The sequence below is a fragment of the Varroa destructor genome, unplaced genomic scaffold (assembly GCF_002443255.2).
Source record: "Varroa destructor unplaced genomic scaffold, Vdes_3.0 BEIS01000001.1, whole genome shotgun sequence".
Classification (NCBI taxonomy): domain Eukaryota; kingdom Metazoa; phylum Arthropoda; class Arachnida; order Mesostigmata; family Varroidae; genus Varroa; species Varroa destructor.
The window spans coordinates 38139771-38156510 of NW_019211454.1; the positions used below are offsets into that span (position 1 = coordinate 38139771).

Genomic DNA, 16740 nt, shown 5'->3' on the forward strand with positions numbered 1-16740 from the left:
GCCCTGGCAGCCTTTAATCCTAACTTGGATTTGTTAATACTGTTCACGTTTCTGGCGTGTACGATATAGCTTCGAGTACTTTTTCGAACAGCTGCCATTAGTATCTCCTGTTTCAGCAGTGGGTTTTCATCCAATGATTATCTTGAAACCCTTACTATATGACGATAGTTAGCCTCGATACACCGAGAGACGCTGGTGCCTCATTGCGATCATTGCTAAGGCCAATCATCAGACTATACAAGGGATCGTGATTAAATGTTTCAATGAAAAACTTCATAGCCCACTGGCGTCTAAGCAACGGCTTACGTACATTCAACTTACGGTCAGCAGTTAAGCAGCTGCTTAAGGATTATACGTCCAGCTGATAAAAGCGCGTCTATCCTATCGTCGGCTCGAATCGAATTATACTCCTGGTTACTACCTTGCGATTTAGCGGGCGGACGTGCATCAGACCGACCATCGTTCTCAAACGCACCGAAGCATAACAGCACTCGCATGTCATACTAATTCAATTTTATTGTACGGGAACAGTCTGCGTCTACGGTTCGTACATGCAGCCCGTTTTTTCGTGCAAGCATTAATTGCTGCGGATATTAGAAATTTTGAAGAGATCTAACAAAAGCTATCGATACGAACATTCAAACGATGCTACTGATATAATTATGAATATGTCTAGTATCACTTTGTAAAAGTATTAAAAATAAATTCTACAGTAAATATAATATGTAAATTCATTCATAAATCTTGTATAATTAATAACTATTAACTCATTCAAATTCTGATAGCGGCATATACCGGGTGACAAGCGTGGATAAACCTATTATTACTAGGCGGTTGTTGAATGTTAAAAAAAAAAGATTGTTAAGTGTCGATTTAGGGTCGAATTCAAGGTCGAATTTAACCTCGTATACAGAATTAAAACAATTTTTTTTATTGTATAAATATAATTGTATATTTTTATTGCGGCCGTTCGCTTCCTGGTGCTTGTCGAAGCTTAATCTTCAAAACTTCGTTACAAATTGTCGCTATCAACAGCAGCAACCTTGAACTATATATGCATAAAAATAAAAGATCCGATGAAATATGCGCCGTGCAGTGTCCGTGAATTGTAGCTACGGATGTTGAAAATTTATGATTATATTTTAAAAGATACCGTGACCCAAGCAAAATATTCCTATCTCTAAGGCTGTAATGTCTTGTGAGGAAACGACCCCAAGACAACTTTTTTTCAGGTCTTACGTGTCAAAGCTTTCAACTTGTAGTTACAGCGTTTGCTGTATGCACAAAGTAATAAAGACAGGATAATTATCATTGTTTTGAATGGCTTACTAGCAAATTAACTGACGAATGCGGGCAGTGACGTCCTATCCGGGATGGAACTACTAGCGTTTCATCCGCAGGGTAAATAATGCGACCGCGATTTTTGCTCGGTTTGATGGGTTAACGATGCGTAGAGTGGATATAAATCGTCATTAGTACCTAATGGGTCTTACGTTTGTTATTGTACTTGCTCGTTCAACCTTTGGTTCGACGCGTAGGTAATTTCTCTCTTACAAATGCCTCTAGAAGATTCACTTTGTGTCTGTTACGTATTCTAATTTCCAGGAGGGTGGAATATTAGCGCTTTACAAAGGACTAACACCTACTCTGATAGGAATGGTCCCTTACGCGGGAATCAATTTTTACGTATTCGAACAACTCAAAGCAGTACTCTTGCTTCAATTTCCGTTCGTCTTTGCCCAGCCCAATCTGACAAATTCCGGCGGACTTCAGCTCAACGTTCCTGGCAAACTTTTGTGCGGCGGTATTGCTGGAGCAATTGCTCAAACTGTCAGCTATCCGATGGACGTTGCCCGAAGACGAATGCAACTTAGTCTAATGTATAAGGAAATGAATAAGTATAAGTAAGTATACTCGGCTCATTGGTGGTCCCCAATGGCCTGCCTAGCCAGAAGAGCATTTTGACCACTTCTGAAAAACTTGATCCTCACACAGAGCACCGGCATTTTAAGTTCCGTTTTGATATATTGCTACGACAATGTCTTGACCAAGATGTTGTAGAAGTCTCTCATAGTAAAGCACGGTGACTGCTCACGACTCAATTTGCAAGGACTAATTAGTAGGAAAAGTACATTTATCGGTCTGCTATTGCATTCATAAAATGCGTAGTGGTTTAAAACGTTTGCTTTGAGATAAGTCAATACCGGTATTGATCTGACAAGTATATGCATGTGTCGGGCACGCGTCAATGCTGCTGCTGATGATCGATATCTGTAAATAAATGAACAACAAGTTAGACTGTTTTAAAGCATCTACTAATACGTTTATATTCATTTCGCTTCTCGATCTGCACCTATTTTCCAGTATCGGCTTTTTCGGAGCGCTTATTTTGACGTGGCGCGAACATGGAGTGGTGCGCGGTCTCTATCGGGGCATGACAGCCAACTACTTTCGAGCTGTTCCCATGGTAGCCGTATCCTTTTCAACATACGAAGTAATGAAGCAGCTTCTCGGTCTCGACACTGGAGTTAACTAATATCATCATGTGCTTACAGAAAATCTATCTGAGATATAAATCCGCCTTCGAATTTCAAATTCAAGTAACCAAGCTGCTTTTGAATTCCTTCAACTTAGCTAAGTGAGCGACGTTTTGCCAGGAACGGTGCCAGCGCTAACTTCGTAGTAGTTGCTGTTCTGAGTGTTTGCTGATTCATTCATGGAAACAGGAAAATGGTGAAAGATGAACATACCATTTTGTCGAAAACGACAAAAACAAAAAGGAGACAGCTAAGATCATTGCTATTATGTGGCCGAATGCGTGTATTTATAATCAGGTGTATAATATATAAGTTTATTCGTAATTGTTCTTTTTCATTTGTTATATATATATATATATATATATATATATATATATATATATACATATATATACATATCGTAATTATATGTCAATGTCGTATAAGACGCTCTCTGGCGATGTCATTAGTTAATGTTGATCTGCATGCAACAACGCACAATCGCCCTGACGAGCGTTTACGGAGGACCTTATATTGTCAAATAGAACGCTACGCGATCGACAATAGCGCTCTCTTCAGTTTACGAACGTACATCTATGTAAGCATTATATGGGACGACTAATGATGGCAACGACAACCGCGCGCTGTTTACTACTGTCCAATAATCGAACTGTTCACCCTCTAGCAGCTTCACCGGTTCGGACTCTATTTTTCGTCTTTAGACGTCCTCAATATCTTCCCTAATGCCTTTTGCAATGTTCACAGAATTCTTCGCCAATGAAGAATTGCTTTGAAGAAGCAAATGCTCAAAGACAAATATTTATTTATATACGTACACACACGCAGACGGTAGATAAGTACGAAGTATGTGTATACCGTGCATATGTTGTCATGTTTGTGTATCGTAGAGACATCGGCCAGGGATAGTGCACACTTAAAATAGGTGCGCATAGTTAATGGCTCGTTCTCCTCGTATATATATTCAACGTCTATACGGAATTTTTAGTGTATCTAAATACGAGAAAAAACATGTTGCTTGAAAATATTTGTCAAGGAAGGAGGCAGGTGTTGCTCCCGACATTTTGAGAACCGATACACGACTTACGAACCTTTACATCTAGTGGTATACGTTGTCGTGGTATTAGTACAGACGATGTTCAAAACGTTGCTACTTCTATACGTTTGATGTTAATCTTTACATTTTATAATAATAATAATAATAATAATAAAGAAAAAAAAACGAACAAAAAGAATAGTAAATAACACTGTTTCTAACAACGTTACTGAATGTGTGCTTCATAATTAATTGGTCTATAGTCTGGCATGACTACTACTAATTTTGACATAGCCTTAGTTCGTACAGATAAGAGAATCTGTGTCCCAGGTAAGCTCCTGTTAACTATAAGCAGTAATAAGCAATAAGTTATAATTAGTACTGAGTGCACGCAATTACGTGAGATTATAGTACCAACTATTAGTATTTTTCTACTTAATTATTAAAAGTCTAATTATGAAGTAGTCATTTATTATTTATTCTGCATCATTAATGGGAGACATGGGCATGTCTCCTGCCATGGGTTAGCTGGCTGTTCAAAAATAATACATTTTGTAGGGAAGAACGAAAAAGTATTTACATTAGAATCATTTTACGATATGATTGTGTCATACGTCGCGCCCATAAATGTCAGAATATACCATTCATGCATTCAAATTATATAATCTGTTTCTTGATTAATTTAAAACAGTTGAAATTTCACGAAAAAAATATTTCTTCTTAGCATAAATTACATCGAAATAATTACCCGTTTTACTAATTTTTAGTAATACCTTAATATCACGCTTTTCTTGCAGCAGCTCACATTTCTATCAGCCGTCCTATGATAATCTATGTTAAATTCGGAGTATTTTTCACAAATTGTAAGTTTCTAAATTGTATTGTTCAATATTAGCGAAATTTTGAAAAATATCTAACTTTTTTTCAGTTCTACAATACATCTAAAAAACATTCTCCAACTATTACGCTAGGTGTAACAGGTTTTTTTCACTACTAACATGAGAACGGTATCAGGCAAATGCCTTGGGTTGGATCAGAGCACTAGTCCTTCGAGCGAACGGATGAAACACGTTTCATTCGTTAACATAACGTATTCGTTATCGTATCATTTCGTAAGAAAAAATCAGCAATAGCGTTGCCATCGTTCAGTAGAGGTGTGTGAAGAGTCTAACCACGACAATAAATATACATGATCCAGTTTAATATTTTTTAAATACTGTTTGTCATAGGCATAAATTTATCTCTACCGGATCATGTAAATTCTAACATAGGGGCAAATATTTTAGACACATGTCCATGATTTCACCTAAAGTTACTTTCTTAGTGGGAAGCACAAAAAAATACCTTTATATTTCAGTGTAGGAAAGCAAGTTGATGCACTGATGTGGTAACTTTCCACAGTCACTGACGTAGGAGAAGTTATTCTGACGTGCTACGTAGGTAAAAGCCCGATCAAGCTTTCCGTAATATTGCTTAAACTTCACGTTGCATGCAACAGGCACACATGGTACCGCTACACCTGTAACCTAAATAAGTATATTATGTATTTGCAAAAAAAGATTTCATCTGTCGAGTCACACAGCGTAGATTACTGGCTGCCAGCATTTTTCAGCGCTATGCCCCGTGGCTAATCCTTACCCTGCTGAATCACTCCGGATCTGAACCGTATAGTATTCCTAAGGCGATCCTCCAGAAGGGGGCCTACGGCTTAACTCAGCACACCTCATTCCCCTGCAAAAACTCGCAAACGGCGAGCTTACGTTGCAGGTTGGGTGTTAACCCCAATAGAAATTACTATATATGCCATGCTTGTCTTCATTAATTGATTGATGGCTACCCGGACTTTGCATCTTGCTGGATTCACTTAGTCTTCAACAAATGATTACCATAGGAACACGCTCAAAAAGAAGTATACGCATTAGCTACCTGGATCACACCGCGCACGTTTCTGCATTTTCTGAGCTTTATTATATTACCAAATTGAACTCAACATAAAACGAATTATTTTCTTTCTGTTAAATATTTGGGAAACATTGCCTCATAACTTAAAGCTTAGAAGTCTTTTTGCAGACTAACTGTTAAGTTGAAAGATGCGGCGGTTTCGGAATTAATCTACTATCAACTTGTTTGTCATTGTTCATATGCTGGAAATTAGTTTTACCTATGTTTCGAGTTTCAAAATCTGCTACTGTCTTAGTTACGCATTGTCACGCATGGTCAGCATTTAACACGAAGCGTGTCCCTCTACGATTTTAGACCAACTATTTAGAACCAGTTATTCCTGCCATTATACCGTAACCCTTGTTAGCGTAGACTACGCATATTTATCTAAATAGGTGTCCTGAAGTGTTGAGATGCTTGTCTGTCACTGGAGCCTAACCATTGTCGTTCGGTCAGTAGGCAAAATATGTAAACTACCTCTATAGTCAAAAAGTGAAACTATTTAAATTGAATGAAAGCACATATATTTAGATTATGCATACAATGACGATACGTACATCAAAGTAGAGTCCAATTGGATGATTAAAGATTGACACCATCATTTACATCCTCTCATTCATCATCAGGGACCTGTCCCACAAGGATATGAGCGGTTCGCAAAGCTTTGGTTTACTTTCATAGTATTTCTATTAAAAATCAAGGTTAGATTCAATCGGACGTATGACATTCATCAGGGTAAGTTTTTGACAACCACAAACAGACACCTCAACAAACCACGATAGCTTTTTCCTTTCGAAGAAGCTTGGAGCATTTCTCAAGCACTAAAATCAATGTTCTAAACATAGCTTTTTTTCAAGTAAATCAGAAGGCGTACTTGAAATACCGTTACAGGTATTCTCTTGATTTCCCAGCCATGTTTTTAATCTGTACATGCCCTACACACGTTCCTGAACCTACGCTCTACCTCGGATTCGTAGTGCGTCGACCGCGTTCCACAGGTCTCTCCAAGTTAAGTTTGAGAACTTCTGAAAGGTATGCTTAGTTCGTTCAACGCGTGAGCTCGCGTAAAGAACTATAAATTGACAAAATACTTTTGCAACGATAACTGTAGTGATTAATTAACAAGCGCTGGTCCACGCAGAATTAATGTTTGGCTAAAAACATTACTGCTCTAAGGCCAATTATAATACTTAATTTTAAATTACTACATGCGAAAAGGAGTAAGGCTACACTTCAGCTTCACGGCACAACCTAAATAAATTGATGTAGGAAATTTAGGCTAGTTTTCTTGGTAAAAAAATTTGAACTATCTATTAATAGGTTAAGGATGATCTGTGTAAACAAGGCTTTCGAGTGCTGAATCATTACGTGTTATCAATGCCAAGGTTAAGTTCATTGTTCGTATTAGGTGCAATTATCTTTGCAATATTGTATCTCTCTCAAATAGAATAGCTATAAACAAGGAGATTTGAACAAGGAGACGAACCAAATTCAGTTGCTTAGTCGAGCACATAAATTGGGTCCCTTAGAATTTTTGGGCGAATGTACAAAGCCTGTAAAAAGCTGCTATTAATAGGTATGGACGATGTGTCACTCATCTTAACGAAACCCATAGCCATAAATCAGTATCGGGTTTGGTATCAGAAATTAGTACAATATGTTAATTCAACATGTTGTTTTAAACAGTTACTATTCGTTAACGTATTGCTAATAATATGGTAATATTTGTGCAACCTTCAGCCGTACGAAGAGCTTCAAATTCGGTCTGGGAGCCTTCCGATGCCTTAACATTTACCGGATTGTTTTTATCTGCCGTTAACTGTTGACCAGGCGCTCAACGTGTGTTTTTTTTTTGTCGTTGGGTGTTGATAGATGACGTCGCTGTTCAATTCGGATTACCGTAAGTGTTTCTCGTGTTAGTGACGAATTCGACCCTGAACGTCAGCTCAGGCATGTCTAGGAAAGTGACTTCGAGGGCGGGTGCGTAGCTAGTTGGCCAGTAAGATATTTACATCGAAGTCTGCATTCTATTGCGGTGGGCCAATAGTCTCGCAGTCAGTGTGCCAAGGACACGAGTCGATGCTGACCTTCGGCCGGACTGCCGAAAAACATCTAAAGTCTGTCTGGCCCGTCCAACTCCATTGCGAACTCGAGAGAGAGTATATAGGTGGTGATGTGCTATCTAAACAGGCAGAAACTGCGAAATTTTAACAGTACTTATCATGTGGTATTCGAGAAATAGATTGCACGCGCCGTTTTGCCGCCTGAATAATAGGTGAAGGGGTGCCTTTTTAATCATCTATGGTTTTCTCTCTACGGATGTGTAGCAGTATCATGAAAAAAGCTTGAAAGTTACCGAGAGTGTGAATATAAAGATGCCTCATCGATATGTTTATGCAAACTACTCATGTTTTACCATTGCTAGACTTGATCGCCATTGAGTCGATGCAGAAATACGGATGTAACAACATCACCGTATTCTTGTAATGTTTCATGTAGCATCAACAACAATCACATATAGTATTTGTTGAAAAGACAAACGGTGATGTCGTTGCGCTCAAAACGCTGTACTGAGCCTATGGGCGAAATAGATGGTTGTGTTAGTTCTGGTCATATCTGTACATGTACGGTAAATAGGAAAAGGAGCAGGAAAAGTTCAATTGAATACTAGTGAACGATGCCAAGTTCCAAAATGCTCGACACACGTTTTCGCCGATGCATGCCATAACCTTGAAGTTCTTCCAGTTCTACTCTACTGGGGCAATTTCTTCACAAATGCACATTCTAGTCTTTAGTCATTATTGCTATTACCATAGATATTACTTTTCAACATTCTCATATCGTCGTATTGTCGCGTATAGGCGTTGCAATGCGATTTACTATATCACTTCTGTGTCGACATGACGATATGTCGGTGGATTCGGTAATTTAACACGAAAATCAGTTCAAATCATCTGACTTCTCTTTCGTAGGGAGCATTGGAAGTAAGACCATCGATGTCGGCGAGCTCGTTTGACGCGCGTTTTCACACAGGCGTTTTCCATTTTACTTCTCAACGTATCAGACATGTGAAACGTAGTCCAGGAGTACAAAAGCGTTTACTCTAAGCTCAAGATAAGGCTGACGGTGTCGGCAACGATAAGATCGACGCGCTCCGTTGGAAGCGTTCCGGTTTGCTATTTTCTGTCTATGTAACAGTTCGTGTGTACTTATGCGTGTTTGAATCATTGTCCCACAATGTCGCTTCACCTCATACTTCTTGCGCTTTCGATACTGCCGGCGGTTTTACGGCGGGCGTTTACTGCTCACTGCACAATCAAGCAAGACCAAGCGAGCTTTAGTCATTTCATATTTTCAAGGTCTGCCGCTTCGACCTGGCGAGCGGGTCGATGCCGCTCCCGACCGGGACCTTTATCGAGTCTGTCATAAGGTGTACAGGGTGGTCCACAATAATGGAAGTATTGTTGCGCGTCATGTTTGCTCTCAGGATGAACGTTGTCGGGACTTCCTTGTCTATCGGCCATTCGCCGTAGGGTGGTTAAGAAGATGATGAAGTTGGCCGTTGTTGCCGACGGATGAGTTGGCCGGTATTCCCCCGCAGATACCCGGCTTCTCCTCTACTGAATGAAAAGAAATAAATAGCGGTAATAGAGATAACTATTTAGTACTAGCAATAGTAATCCTTTAGAAGTGATGACTGGTGCCGCTACCCTGCGTCGCCGTTGTTGCTTCTGTGATGCCGAGATTGCCGATGATAGTAGTGCTGCTGCGACCGCATTCCAAGCACTACTTGATTTTTTTCGTTTATTAGAGATCTTCATTGCTGTCTTCCTACACGGACAGGTAAGGACGACGATGGTGAAAAAGACGAAGAGGAGAGAGGAGGGGATAACAGGGAACGAAAGCAGCCGGGGGTTCATTTCAAATAGGAAATGCACAGCCCAGCCCAGCCCAATATCAATGTATACAAGTATGCCCTTGGAGGATACTGAGCAATCGGCAGTGCAGCGACTTCGACGCTACAGAAAGAAAGCAAGAAAGGGCAGAAGACAGAGACACAACTGAAAAGCTTAAGTCTCGTGCCGCAACGCAAAATTACATAGAGGCAGCAGCAATATGCGTCGAGAAAACGGGCCAACGAATCGCAAACAGAAAGAAAGCATCGTATACGAGTGTACATACAAGAGATAGAATGACGACGGTATTGAGTGTTCAGAGTTCCACTTCTGAGAACTATCGGCGGCAGAGTAGACAGGCAAACAGGGAGTAATACCGCTGCTAGAGTTGCTGCTAAGAGCCAGGTTACAGCAATCAACGCAGTAGTCGGCAGCCGCTCAGAATGCCGCAACATTCTGCTTGTTGGCACAATGGCTACCAAACGAAGAGTAGAACTCGTTTCGAATGCACTACAACGATCAACCTGGAGGGGTAAACGGGACGGTCAGTATTGACGACCGCCGGCAGCAGTGAGAGCCTGTAACCAACGACAGAACAGACGAGCTAAGTATTCTTTCGAGCTAAACACTGTAGGAAGTCTAAAATCGTCTCTGCGGGGGGGGGGGGGGGGGGGGGGGGTCTAGTTAAGAAACACCCGAACGCGGGGAACACTGCTGGTCCAATCAGGCCAGCCAAGTGGGACTGACAGTACTATTGAAGTTAGCCACCGCTCACAATTTGTCGTTAGTTCACACTTCGATCAAAGCACAGTTTAGGTGAACAGAAAAAGGCCAGTCCTATAGTGTTGTTGTTGTTGTTGTGGCTGACGATGATGTGGCGTATGATGTCAGTAACACCTACTGCCCGCAGTAGAGCTATGCGTCCCCACGGTACTAAAGGTCATCTTTTGCGGGCTACTCGGTTCGAGCTGCTCTGGGTTTGCACATCTTCGGCTTACCGCACATACAGCAGAAGTGCAGATAAAAAAAAATAGGGAATTAAATAAAAAGAGACGTATACCCGCACCTGAAGTGCGTGCCTGTCAAATAAAAGTATACATGTGTCTATAGGGGTCATGTAGAACGGAACGAAATGCTGAAGCTGCATCCGCACCACTAGTGCTACGCAGCAGTGCTGCAGAATCTCACAAATGTACCCATTGCCCTGACTCGGTGGCCTTTTGTCCGATAATAATTCGATCGTTCAATGGCTGCTGGAAAAAAATCATTGCGCACATAAGGTTATAGGACAAAAGAGAACGAAGTGTGTAATTATATAGACATTCATATAGAGAACATTCGACTATATGACTGCATATTGTCTACAACTGCACGATCTCTATATTAGCACGCATATCGTGTTTGAACGTTTCTTCGATCACAAAATAGGGGTTCGTGTCGCTTGTATGGAGGAGCATGTAATAGAGGATGGACGCTTAAACTGCTTAAGACTGAATACTGTTCGAACCGAATATATTGGGTTAGCCATAAAAGAATGGCCGTTTTTCATTTGAGAAAAAAAAACAGCGTTTCAGTCTGATTCTAGCAATAATTACGATGTACATGCTGTCAGTTTTTACGACCTCTTTCCATCTTCGCCCCAATTTTTTAATTCCGTTTGGCAAGAAAATTTTAGGTTTAATTTAGCCAGTTTTCCGTACGCTCTGTAGTGCCAAAAATACTGTTTCGGGTTTTATTAGTCTTGATTCGACAAAGCCCATAGGAACAAAGTCTGTACAATATGACGGCTGAAAAAAGACCTTCCGTCCTGCTAAAGATATTACCTTCCGTCAGTCATAAGAATTTTGCGTAGGGCCCTATCATTGTAGCTATGGCATGATACTAAATTGGGTATTTGGAGACAATAACAAGCCGTATTTCCTTATGCTCTTGTCTCACTTAATGAGAAGTCTCAGCACCTAGCTTCCCACGAGATCTGATAGATTCAAGGTACGGGAGTATTCGCAAGCGGGACGGATCTTCTCAGCCGGTTAACGAGCTGTTTGAGATCGATCAGAACCTTGGATGACCGGGTAAGAGTACATTGGGATCCAAATTGCCGTCGTTGAACTTAGCAAATACCCTTCGAGCAGACTTCTCAGTTATAGCGTCCTCGCCAAATAAGGCCCAAATGTTATGAGCAATATTGATGGTTTTTTGACTGCTGCAAATGCCCAGATAGAATAATTGTCGAACCTCTAATGCGGTGACATGAGACATGGCCTGTTCAAATGGGGTTATGCATAGAATTCAATTGACAGCAGAGGAAAGAAGAATTGAAAAAAGGCCGACCTTACTTATAAAACAAACTAATACCTCCGCATTATTTTACTATACGGCTCATTATTTTTATAATCTATATTATTGTACAAGAAGTCCGCATATTCCACATTGACATTATACGAGGTCTGATCAGTGATCTTGCCGTCCGTCAAATAGGGATCAACGGAAAATTAAGGACAACTTCAACCTTTAGCGTGTGCTCTTTAACAGGAGAGGCTTCATACCGTAAGCTCATTTGGCTATAAATTTTAGTGTGCGGGTGCTTTACGAAATGCAGCGAGTTACAAACCTGATTTAGATAATACATATTTTCATATATCTAAATGCTCGGGTTCTTGTCGTATGAATTTTACAAACTTACACGATTTTATTGAAAACATCTTCATACCTGATGATATGAATATCACCTAACAGCAAATCCATAGCCACTAATCAATATAAGCTCTTATAAAGTGGTTTTCTGATAGGTTTCTATACGAAATTGAAAATTTGACAGTCTTTTCTGAGATATTTGAGTGTTGAATAGGTATGTTTCCGCATGCTTATTATCTCCCTGTCGCATTGAACACTAATACATGAAGAATATCTTCCTTTTCTTACTCTCATAAGTAGATTTGATTTGAGTATCCCATCATATCAATAACCAGGGTGCAGTTAATAACATTATCAGACTGGGACTCACGTACGGGTAACATCCAATGAACTTTATATCCTCGTCACTAGATTCCAAGCGGGCCCCAGTGATGGAAGCTTCTTTATCAGCTCATTTTGTCCTAGTGGGTGTTCTTTTTAAGTGTTCAGCAATCAGGCATGTCTGTTGTATAGCAGAGCACTTCGAACCTCCCATGGGCCATTAGAGATACGCACGCATGCGGGCACGCAATAAAGCGCGAAGTACTTCACATCAACTTCTGAGAACTCCGAACAGCTCTCGCCAACGACTTGTATCTATTCACTCCATTTGAGACTGAGAGAGAGACGGATCGACAAAGATCGAGAGAGGTGGGGTACAAAACAGCATCGATGCTGCACTCAACATTGAAGCATACGAATGCGGGGAGAAGGAGCACAGTTCTCCATGAGAAGACCTCACTTTGAGTTCATCGTAGACTCTTCCAGCCAGGCAACAGATTTCTTATTTACCGCGTTACGCGCAAAGAATCCTCGGGGATAGCAAACATAAACTAGCGGCGCTTGCCGCTATAACTGAAGGTTTGCGAGCACCCGCGCTTATTCCTAGCTCAATGAGTTTGCAAACATGCCGCTTCGATTCAAATAGATTGAATGAAACCTAGCGGCGCACTTCAGGGGAACGTCGTCGACACACAAGATCAAGAATAGATGGCCGAAGCACAGGGAGGTCTTCTGCGAAATAGTTCTTAACAGGGTATAATCACGATGATATGAGATTTCGCCTGGTTGATACCGATGCGACGTCTTCTATTATTAGATCAAACAGCCCGAACGGCTACATAGCGACGACATATAAAATTCTGAAGCTAAATAGATGCTCAAGCTGATAAGCACACAGTAATTATACAAGTATATTATTTTATGCTATGAAATAGTAACAAAAACTATTTCCGAATAATAAAAAAAAGTTGCCTGAAAAGACAGTCTTTGTACAACCTCTCGACTTTTTTGATGTCCTTCTGCGGCCGTCTTCAGTCAATTACCATCGTATTATTCAAATACGCTAAATTATTGACAGACTCAAGGATCGATTCGAAGATGCGGTCCTTTCTATTGCACTTTTATTCATCTCTATGCGAATATCCTCGCGCTAACGTGGACCGTTTTGCAAACGTACTTCCGGGAGTCTATATGTGACATACATCTGCCACGAGGGACCGATTAATGCTGTAGCGTCTTCAGGTCACACATTTTCAGTGTAAGAGAATATTCTAACTTCGGGATCTTCCGGGAATTATCAGTCATTTTCTAGATTGCTCAGATATCCAAGGCCGCTTGCGTCTGCCGCCAATGCGTTCAGTGTTTCGTAAAATACGTTAGAGTTGCTGGGGGGTAGAAAGAAGCGGACAAAGTCCAGCATTGTAATAACACATCATCAAATCAGAATGAACTTTGAAGTGATACTTATTGATCCACAGCGCCGAAGTTAAGCCGGAACGACGATTTTTCAATTGTTGCCCGCTGTGTTGTAGCTTCAGCTACTTAATTTGAACGTCTTCGATCTCTACAAAACCCACGCAGTCGGTCGCCCCGATGGCCCTCGCTCATACGAGTAGTTTTTAGATTAACGGGGTCGATAGGGGAACCTAAACAGAATAGAGTTTAGTAGAAAAATGAAAAATTAAACGCAATACAGTTCAGTCGCCGAAGAGGGTACCATCAAAATCTTATTTTAATTCCTTATCTATCTTCCTTGTTTCTTGCCTCCGGAGACTGATGGCACTAGTATCTTTACAGTTCGGGTGTCGCCCCCGCACTCCGATCATCGGTGATGATCATCAGTAGCGGCCTACTTACTTCGAGATTAATCTACGCCTTTTTTGAAATGTCCAGATGAGTGGTCTCATATTAAGAAGACATATCTTCATCGTCTTATAGACTATCTTCATCATGTAGTAGCAGTGGTTATTGTAGTACGACAAGCGAGTCACAACTCTCGCAGTCTTGCGCCTTAAGCAGACCAATTCAGTCTTTCTAGCTATCCAGTAAGTTCATAAAGCATCTAGTACAATTGTTGCTTGGAGTTGGTGACTTGTTGTACTATAATCCCCATGATGATGTCGATGATGAGCCTGCTAACGATGATCGGCTACATGAGCGTTTAAACTTAATTACTATAGTACCATAGCGATCTGTTCCTTGATAAAAATCAGAATAACTAACGAATGGCGATGCTTTCCTCAAGAAGCAAGTTAAACTCGGTTTCAAACTGGGTATTTATTCTTTAGCGCGGTCTACACCCGATCGCAGAGATCCGCTTAGTGGGCTACCAGAGTACCAGTCATTCCCGTTAGGTGGCAAACACCGGTGCTCTGATCAACGGTACGAATTGATCTAAGGAAGCTTGCAGGCCAAAAAGGTGCGGGACCGCTAGAAAGTGCTTTGGGCACTACGGAGAATGGTACAGATATTACCGATGGTGTTTAGGCTTTGCTGATACGGCGATGGCACTTCGGTGGCGATAGTATCTCTGATCATATCGCAACGCTAAATCGATCTATAGAAAACGATTTGACTGTCGGACGGGAGATACTCTGCAGCGTACTCATTACGACAAATTTCGAATGGAGGAATTGAAAAATGTATGAGTAACAGTACGCGAGGAAGTGATCAAGGATCTGTCGAAAAAGTACATTTTATAGTGCCCTCATATTAAGAAAGAAGCCATCTGATCCATAAGGAAACTTTAAGAGTTGGCGAGAGAAAATTGTTTCCTATAGGAAAAACTCATTTCGGCAACGTGGTGCTAACCATCGGTGTCCGCAACGGCAGCAGGATAGCTGAGTCTAGAGGTGGACTGCTAGCTAAAAAAATAAAAATAAGCCATCATTGGAAAATTACAGGACCCAATAAATTATCTGTGTTCAATCCATCAAGAACGTACTTCACTCTTGGCATTTTAGTTTGTCTGTGACTACTGCTTAGCTGATATCTGTCCTTACCGTTTATTCAGGCACTCTCAACATATATATATATATATAATAATTTTTTAGATACAACTTTAACGTACATCTAATAAGGTTAGCTGACATGAGAATATGTAGGCTTGTAGAGCAGCTCTCATATGTTCTCGGACCTCCGGGTTACTATTGGATAAACTTTGATTACATCCCTTTGGAGAAAACTTAATGAACTAACTAAAAGAGGGCAATTAGAAAGTTAGATTTAGCGCTGCCAAAATGATGAGAGTAAAGATTAGGTGTGGTGTCGAAAATGTCCTTCGCGCGCTCCTTTTTTATGAGTTATTCTGATACGCTCTCGTTTTCAGCACCGACAATGGATAGGCTAAATACCCAATCGTTGATCAATGCATTAACAAACTACTAAGACAAGGTACAACTTTGAGCAAGTCCCTGCGCAGTTATAACGCAAGAGAAAGTCTCTAAGTAATCATCATTCCCACGCCTGTTATAGGACGTACTGAACAGTTACGCAATCGCAGGATCTGGCCAGCCAAAACTTAAAATATATTACCTATAGTAAGAAATTGAAGAAAATAAAAAAAACACTTAATGTCAAACAGAATAAATAAGCAAGTTCGGCATTTTGTAACTTGCGTTTAGGTAAAACTAAGTTACAGCTCGATCACTTAACTAATCTACAGACTAATGGAGGCTCATGTGGCTTATTTAACGAAATGTCTGTATCTAGCAGACCATAAGGAAAAAAGGTGGAAGTGAAAGAAAATCCTCTAGTCCTATTGGTGAAATAAGTATCGGTCTTCTCCGATTTGCGAGTAAGTTAACAGCTGTTGTTTTTTAAATTCACAAGTATAATAAACCCATGCCCTCGGCTTCTGTTTGAACGTAAACGACAAATAAAGTTTGTCGATGTGGATCGGGCCCAACAGCAGGCAATAATAAGATATAGTTTTAGCGTTCAGATGTCTGCGTCTACATATTGTGTATTGATTGTCCAAATTTCCAGACCATTATTGTACCAGGCAGCTTAGAGCAATTTCTGCTTCAGACAATTTTTCTTTTTCCTCTATTTTCTTCATTCCAGTGCTACAAGCTATCCCTATGACCTGCGTTGTTTTTTTACAGCTTCTGTCCCGATGTCAGTGTTCGAGTTCGATGGCAGTCTATCGTAATGGGCTGAGCACTAACGAAGGCCCAGGGTTCAGGTTCAGGAAGTTGTGTTGGCGGCGACTTTTGAGTTCGCTCGAACTCGCGACGAGTGGATGGCCGAGCTCGAATGACCCGCCGAATGGCGAATAGGTGGCTCATGATGAATCATAGGCGCCATCGAACCATAAGGTCGACTGCTCACTTGATGAAGATAACACTTAGAGCGTTTCGTTCAAACCGTGATTCAA

General features: G+C 40.8%; 1 protein-coding gene across 3 annotated transcripts in view; it reads left to right on the forward strand.

The window, feature by feature from the left end:
• The window catches only part of LOC111255491 (mitochondrial coenzyme A transporter SLC25A16-like), an 87966-nt gene extending 84167 nt beyond the window's left edge, over nucleotides 1–3799 (forward strand). For 2 of the 3 annotated variants that reach the window (XM_086978275.1, XM_022817506.2), the window contains 2 exons: nucleotides 1606–1904; nucleotides 2365–3799. In XM_086978275.1, coding sequence (XP_086834401.1) covers nucleotides 1606–1904; nucleotides 2365–2536 — 471 coding nt within the window. In that variant the 3' untranslated portion in view covers nucleotides 2537–3799. The remainder of the gene's footprint in view (nucleotides 1–1605; nucleotides 1905–2364) is intronic. The other variant, XM_022817507.2, reaches the window with a different exon arrangement.
• Nucleotides 3800–16740: the final 12941 nt, after the last annotated feature.